General features: G+C 32.8%; 1 protein-coding gene across 2 annotated transcripts in view; it reads left to right on the forward strand.

Moving 5' to 3' along the window:
- WDR36 (WD repeat domain 36) overlaps window positions 1-6,471 on the forward strand; it is a 37,792-nt gene extending 31,321 nt beyond the window's left edge. For both annotated transcript variants that reach the window (XR_012414579.1, XM_005557499.5), the window contains 4 exons: window positions 268-387; window positions 571-652; window positions 2,054-2,241; window positions 3,181-6,471. Coding sequence is in view for 1 of the 2 variants with exons in the window: in XM_005557499.5 (XP_005557556.2) it covers window positions 268-387; window positions 571-652; window positions 2,054-2,241; window positions 3,181-3,330 (540 nt within the window). In the remaining variant the exon portion in view is untranslated. The remainder of the gene's footprint in view (window positions 1-267; window positions 388-570; window positions 653-2,053; window positions 2,242-3,180) is intronic.
- The last annotated feature ends 2,137 nt before the right edge of the window (window positions 6,472-8,608 follow it).

An 8,608-nucleotide genomic window follows, 5' to 3' on the forward strand; every position in this document is an offset into this window, starting at 1 on the left:
GAGCTATGTTTGTCTTAGAACTTCTCCTGTGCCCTGTCACTTTTTTTCTGCCTTACCAGCAAGGGTGCTAGAGATCTGCATTGGGAAACCCAGGTTAAGGATAGCTGTGGTATTGGTCAAAAGAGATCGTATTTTAACATTCTTATGTGAAAGAGTTTCATTCCTCTTTTACTTTTTGGTATTTGTTTTAAAATTGATTTGAAATTAAATATTAGAAACTGTTGGCAGGATAATTCCTATTTTTCTTTCTCATTTTCTCTTAATCAGAAAAAGAATAAACCAAAGGAACCACCCAAAGTACCCAAATCAGCACCATTTTTCATTCCAACAATTCCTGGCCTTGTACCCAGATATGCTGCACCTGAACAAAATAATGATCCCCAGCAGGTAAAAAACAAATCAGAACATTCTAAGTATATCGGTTTATGTTTGTATGTGTTTTGTGTACTTCTTTACCAAGACCTAGTTTTACAGATACAGGGTAAATTAATGATACCTTTTAATTACAAACTATGCATTTTTGGGTGATACTTGTATTATTTGAATAATATGTGTTTGTTTTTGTTTAAGTCTAAAGTGGTAAATCTTGGAGTTTTGGCTCAAAAATCAGATTTCTGCTTGAAACTTGAAGAAGGACTGGTAAATAATAAGTGTAAGTTGAATTATAAAATATTTTAACAAATATCTTTAGCTTATTTTACTTTATATGAGGAGAAATTGAAGGAAATATCAGAGTTCTCAGTAGTTAAGATAGTAAAAATCAAAAGGATTGAAATTTTGGTTTTAATTTTAAATAATTTTAGCATTTATATTAAATAAGCCCACTAAGATCAAATGGTATTGATATTATAAAAATCTGTTGAAGATTTTTCATATATCTAATTTATTTTTTGCTGTTTGGAGATGGACATATTTATTGACTACATTTATAATAAGGAGATCCTTCTTGATGTGAATTAAATGTAAAAGTTTTGTCATTTTTATAGCAAGTAATTTGCAAGTCTTTTGTTTTTATTTATAATTTGTAATTCAGCAGACTGCTTAGGTAATTTCATATATTCCCAAATTATTTTATTAAAAAGGAAATGTTTTAATCTATCTGTTGTGTTAATATATTTAAATTTTGAAGGCTACAGTCTGTAGCTAATAGTGATTAGCCATAAGAACTGTAATCATTTAAAAAATCCTATTTACTCTCCTAATAATTTTAACTTATCCTCTTGTTTTGATTCGAATGCTTTTGTTTTCATACCAAGATTACTTGAGACCACATTAGCAAAAGTCAAAGAATGATACTGATGAGCCCTTGTAAATGACTTGTTATGTTTATGGGGAGACAAAGAAATAAAAACACTGTTGTTTACTATATACTGAAGGATCCAAAAGTGATTAGACTTTTGTCATTGGTGATACTCTTTTTCAGAAAGCTAAAGCATAGTCATTGCAATTCTCAAGTGACTCATAAAAATAGCTGTAAGTGTATTGAGTATGTTTTCCTAGGGCGCATATGAAACGATACTTCTAGAGAAAAGAAGTAGGTTTGGGCTAAGTAAGAATAAGGGGTGGGGTCTTCCCCCTCCAATTTTATATATTCTTTATTGTTAGTAATGTATTTCCTAATGATTATGTACTTTTATAACTTTATAACAATAAAAAAAATTATTTTACCTCGTCGGATTCCCAATGCTAACTGCTATTAATACTTTTGTATGTATCTTTATAGCCTTCTTGATTAGGATTTACTCTGAGAGAAGATATACGAGCTTTTAAAATTCTAAAGTGTTGCGAGGCATTAGATTTTCTTTATTAACAGGAAAAAGGTTTAAATTACAGAAACAATGTGTTTTGAGTACTTTCTCTTATATTGCTGTCATTATTTGTATTGATTTTCAATTATTTTGGGTTTTATTCTACATAATATGAAAAAGTTAACCCACAGGAAGAATTTCCTGTACCATTTAAATATATCCTATTTGGGGTATAAAAGGAAAACTGTAGTTTTCTAAGTTAAATGATTATAATCAAGTCATAACTGGAATAAAATTTAATGCAGATGACACTGCTCTCAACCTTCTGAAAGAATCAGGCCCATCAGGAATTGAAACAGAGCTGCGAAGCTTGTCTCCTGATTGTGGTGGGTCTGTAGAAGTTATGCAGAGCTTCTTGAAAATGATTGGGATGATGTTGGACAGAAAGCGTGATTTCGAGTTAGCCCAGGCATACCTTGCATTGTTTCTAAAGGTAAGTCTAATGTAAGACAGTACTGCCCAACTTGTCTTCTTCTGTGGCAGTGCTATCTAATAGAACTTTCTGCAAAGATGGGTATGTTCTATATCCATCCTTTCCAATATCATAGCCACTTGCCACATGTAGCTACTGAATCCTTGAAATGTAGACAGTGTGATCAAGAGACGGAATTTTTAATTTTATAGAATTTTAATTAATTTAAATTTAACCACATGTGGCTAGTGACTACCACATTAGACAACTGGACAGTGCAGCTTAGGAGTCTTGTTTTCTTTTTTTACTCAACTGCACAGCAATTTTGACTTTACTCCCTGACATTTTTATGCTATCTGCTTGATCCAATGTGCTGAACCATTAACTTTTCTTTTTTTAGTGGTTAGTTACATTTTGGAAGTTTTTTGTGATTATGAATAGAAAGTAGGGTTTTGTTTTGTTTTTTTTCTACTACTAAAATCAAAATGTTCACTTCTATCATTGGTAAAGGAGTTTTGATCATTTTACAGTAAGACCGTTACTTTTATGATTAATATAGTGGAGAACTCATGTTTTGAGGGTCTACTTTAGTGGTATAATGTGTTGAAGGAGGTAGATGATGCTGATTTTCGGTGATAATAGATTTGATTCTTTATCCCATTTATACCTAAAATGAGTTCAGTTGATCTAATTATTTAAACGTATCAGGACTGTCCTTAGGTGGAGAAGAGTGATGACCACTTTAATTCTACCAAGGAAGTCATAGTATCATAAAGGAGCTCATAATAAAAAAACAAAGTTTGATAGAGGAGGGGAAAATGGGAGATAGTAATAAACCAGCACTTAAGAAAACAAATATTCACCTAGTGTCTTCTGTGGTTCCTTGGTAGAAAAATTGAATCCAGATTAGGTAAAATTTTAACTTTCTTAAATGTTTAACCATCATGTTTTTCTTTGCAGTTACACCTCAAAATGCTTCCTTCAGAGCCAGTACTCCTAGAAGAAATAACAAATTTGTCATCCCAGGTGGAAGAAAACTGGACCCATTTGCAATCACTCTTCAATCAAAGCATGTGTATTTTAAATTATCTCAAAAGTGCTTTGTTATAAAAATAAATTTGTGACTAAACATATTAAAGACTTACATATTAAATGGGTTCAATTGAACTCATTTCTTATTTTCCAGGTGTCAGTGTGAAAGGAAAATAAATGTTAGCATTACTGACTAGTCAGTAAATCTCCACTTTAAATGCTAAATACTAATGTGAAGTAAAATCACACCTCCCAGCCAGGCATGATGGATAATGCCTGTAATTCCAGCACTTTCGGAGGCCAAAGCAGGAGGATTGCTTGAGGCCAGGAATTTGAGACCAGCCTAGGCAACATAGCAAGCAAGATCCCATCTCTACAAAAAGTTAAAAAAATAAATTACACCTGCCTTTCGTTTTGAAGATTTAAAGAATCTGCTCAAATGATTTATTTTCTGACTCTCTTCACACATTAACTTTTATATGATTTTTTAAAAATTATTACCTGCTTATATTTTTTTAGTATCTGTTTCATATAAAGAGATACTGCATGTTCACTGTGAAGTATTGCTGAATTAAATTGAAAATGTCAGATAAAACTGATACATGGTGTAGTTATAAAAATGCTGTTTTGATATGAAGAAAAAAGGAATTTTTTTTCCTTGGCGGCCTTTGATAAAAATATGAATCATTGACTCAGAGTTGGAGGATAACTAATCATCTTCCAGCACAGCCCTGTTGTGTTGCGGGAGAGGAATCAGGCTAAAGGTCTGTTGGTATTTCAGTGACAGATTGAAACTTTCTAACAGTGGCCTACTGCTTTCTCCATTGTAATGTACTGAAAGGAAGTTGTTCATTGATCAGAAATGTGGGAGGCCCTTCCTTGCCCATGGCAAATGGCTAAAGACAGTTAAACTGATATCAAGGATAGGTAAGGGAAATTACAAATTCCATTGGAAGGTGGCCCTTTATTGCCACTGCAGACATGTAGATAACAATAGTTTAATGTCCTCTGAAAAGATAAAAATTCCATAAATCATTGCAAACAATTTTTAGCAATATTGTTTATTGCTACCACAGCCAAGAATGGGTATTTCAAAGCCACGGGTTGTTTTGTTTTGTTCTGTTTTGGTTTTGGCTACACTTTTTTGGGGAGGACCTTTTTATTTGGGAAGAAACTGCTGAGTATACTTTTCTTTCACAACCATTGCAAAACCAGGTAGCCCTGGAGTTTTTTTCTCGTCATCATTGTTTTTATGGTTCAAGACTTTTGCAATACATGAATTAAAAATAAGCAGTTCTTTAAAGCATAGTGCTCTAAAAACTATTCTTAGTTTATACACTTAAAAGTTGGGTCTTTCATGAAATGCAGTGGGTTGAATATGAACACCAATAGCATTCTTGTGCATTGTTAGGGTAAGAGAGTTTTATAGAATAATCTCCAGAAGAAGCAGTCCTCAAAAGGCGTTTCCCAATGATACTTTTAATATTCATGTTTTTATTTAATGATGTCAGATAGAATTAATAAACTACTAAGGAAATAAGCCAATCTGGTTATTGTACTCAATTTCATTTTTCTTTTAGAAATGTGTATTGACTTACTAAAGCCACTGACAGAAATGTTACTCATGACTTAAGTTCTAATTTAAAAAATTATTTTCCTCTTTCCTAAATACTATATTCTAAATTGGAATATGGCAAAATTCCAATATATAATTCTATACCTAGTAAAGACTGTAAATAAAATTTTAAGAGCTATGAACTGAAATTGTATTGCTTACATAAAATCATGAACTGAATTTTCTTCTCTTTTTCAAGTGGGCATATAGACTTGAGTGTATTGTTATCAGAGATATATTTAGATAGTATTACATCATTTTGGCAGGTAATCTAGAACCTTTCATGTACTGTTTCCATCAAGGGAGGGAAAGAAATACAAAATATAATTTTATTTGTCTATATTTTCCTTAAAATATATCAGTCTGTGCACACTAGTTTATCTTTAAATTTTGTAATTACACATGTAATATATGACTACATTTTGCTTGTGTACTTTTTGAAAACCATCTTCAGTCCCAATACCCTCTGTAGAAGTAACAGTTGTTAACTCTCCTAGATTTTTTTTAGATTGTTTTTATGAGTGTTTAATGTAGGAATGTGTATACATTATCTACAGCCACAAGAAATGTATATTTGTGATTTTTACATACATGTACGTATATTATTCTACAATTTGCTATTTCTACTTGGGAGTTTTTTATTTTGGTACATTCACATTTACCTTATCTCTTTTGCAGTGTCCAACAGTCTACTTTGCCTATAATAGACACTTAAGGAAGTTTTCCTTCTTTTTATTCCTTTACGATTACAAACAATGCTGAAAGGAACATCATCCTACATGAGCCCTTTTTGTACATACAAGACTTTCTCTGTAGTATATGCTTAGGATTTGAATTTCAGGCCAGAGTATAAGCATTTTTAATTTGAAGAGATACCTCCATTTGGGTTCCAGAATGGTTGTATCAAGTTACAGTTCCCCTCAGCAACAAATGAGCATCTGCTTCCCCATGTAATTAATGACACTTGCTATTGGATTTTTGTAATTTTTATTACTCTGATGAAAAAATTATTTTGGTTTTAAATCAAATTTCTCACTAGTGACGATGGACATATTTTTGTATGTTTATTTTAGAACATATAAACAGTTGTTAATTGTCTTTTTCCTCCACCGTTCATTTTTCTGTTGAATGATTTGTCCTTTTATCTCATGGATTTGTTAGCAGTTCTCTTGTATTTTCTGTCTGTTGCCAATGTTTTCTCCTACTTAGCCATTTGACTTTAATTTTACATGGTGTCTTTTTAAATAAATGTTTTATATTTGTATCGATTAATAATTTTTCATGACTTATTTCAGGATATAAAGCAAATTATTTTCTAAGACATTCATAGTGTATGTTTTCCTATGTTTACATGTGCTCATTTCACATCATGTATTTTCCTCTGCGACATGTTTCTGTGTGAGTAGTTAATGTGTAGCTCTTTAGAATTGATTTTTGTGAAGAGCAAAACATACAGCACTGCCTCCTATGTCTATGAAAAATTCATTTATTGAAAAGTCCACTCATATGATTTGAAATGCAGTTTCATTATGTGTTCAATTCTTTCATTGAGCTCTTCTATATTCCTAATAAATAATGCATTACTTCGGTATGTTTTCAGATTTGGAGTAAAGTCTTCCTAATGTTTTATAAAAATTTATTGACTGCTGGTGAGTATACCTCTTGAAGTTTTATATGGGTTGCACAACATTTATAGGACTGATTTGGAGAGACGTACAATACCGGGTGCAGTCCTCCATTGGTATCCAGTTCCAGGGCCCCTGTGGATACCAAAATCCAAGCATCTTCAAGTCCCACAATCCGCCCTGCAGACATATTTTTCCAATACATGTTATAATTGGTTGTTTCTGTTTGTGGTAAAATGATTTAATTTTTATATTCCAATCTGTCATGACACTGCAGAACTCTTTGTCAATACAGTCTTGTTAGAAAATCCAAGATAATTCTAACTTCTGCAATTGATGAGACTTTATTTCCTATCCAGTATTTGTGTACTTGAAATTTTTTTGCATTAGAAAGTTTTATACTTTAAATATATGCCCTTTTTAAAGATAAAAACACTGAGGATAGAAAATATGTAGACTGAAATATGTATTTTGTATTGCATGAAAATAAATATAGTTTAAAAGCTGTCATAACCCCCAAAACATTTTAAGCCTTGAGAGTGATGTGACTGTGATGTGAGTCACATATGGCTACTTCTTTTTCTTAGATTATAGATCAACTCACTTTCTTATTTTGCTTGTTCTTTCCCCTTCATTATCCTGCTTTGCTTGGACCAGATGACAGAAAACCCACGAGTATTTCACCCTCTATAAAAAATGTTAAATGTACCCTTGCCAAAAAGAAATACCTATAACCAATTCCTGTAACTATTTCCCAACCTTGTATGAATAGCGTTGTAATCCTGCTAAAAGAAACTCCTCTGTCTCTGCCTACGTAAATGAAACCTTAACTTCTCTACTTCGGAGTACTGACTATTCCTTTGGAGTTGGTGTTTCTGGGTGGGCTATCCTCAAACTTTGCACTTGTATAAACTATTTAGATTCATACCCTTTTTATTATTTAGGTTGAGATAAAGAGCTTGTTAAAAAATTTGGGAAGGCCATGGTTTTGCACTGAACTTCTGCACTGGGTCCCAGCAGACCAGAACAAACTATAATGGAGTCACATACTGAATGCATAATCAAACTGAAACTTCAAGGAAGCAGATAGATTCCAGAACAGACCATTGTTTCCTTTGAAAACAGATTTCAGTCTACCTGAGTCAGCACAATAAGGAAGTCTCCTCTACTTTAATCCTTACCAAAAAGTAATCTGATGTTAACCTTTTTTTCTCTATTTTTCTGTTTCCCACCTTGTAAAACCCCTGTTCTGCTATTGTCCAGTGGGAGTTCTCATTCTACTTTATAGAATGAAGCGTTTCCCTGATGAATGGTGGATAAAAGGCAATTACATTTATAACTAAATATGTTGTAATTTTGTTTTCTGACAAGCTAAGTTAGTGTTAGTCAAATCAAAGTGCCCAGGGAGAGCCAGGTCATTGAGACAAGATTTTACTAATGTGTCTGCCTGCAAGGCCAATGTTAATATTTTTAAAATTATATTTTCTATCATGTTATTTACAACACTTGACTGCAAATTACAGAAGTGTTATGTTTAAACAGGAATGGAAGTTTAAGAATTCAGGAATACTGGATTATCTAATAATATCTTTGTTTTCAGGAATTTTTTGTAACCTGTGACACTGAGAAATGCAAGAAATACTCTTTGAATTCTGCTTTTCTTTACAGAGTGCTTCATTCCTTTGACTGTGTATTTCCTCTGCAACCAGTGCCTGCCAAAGGCAGTCAACAATCCATTTGATGTGCAGCCTCTTCCTAAAGTCCAAGATTGCGCACTGTAGACTAAAAACCCTCCCTTCTGGGTCCTAAGTCTTCCCCTCACTTATCACACTTCCCTTTCGTCCTCTGGAGGAAGAGGAATCCTTCTGTTTTCTTTTTGTAATCTTTTCACCATCCTCCAGGGACAAAAAAGCTTCGCCCCACCCCCACATACCCCCACCTTCCTGTTTTCATGTTTTTTATAACTCTGTTATGCTAAAGGAAAGATTACATTTTTAGAGGATGGAAAGCTATCATCTCACCGAAAAATCTCATTTTTCAATGGTGGATTATGAGTATTCGCATAGTATTTCACCTTACAGCCCTGCAAAAAAAAAATGGTAGTCTCCTTCTAATA

The sequence above is a fragment of the Macaca fascicularis genome, chromosome 6, assembly GCF_037993035.2.
Source record: "Macaca fascicularis isolate 582-1 chromosome 6, T2T-MFA8v1.1".
NCBI lineage: Eukaryota > Metazoa > Chordata > Mammalia > Primates > Cercopithecidae > Macaca > Macaca fascicularis.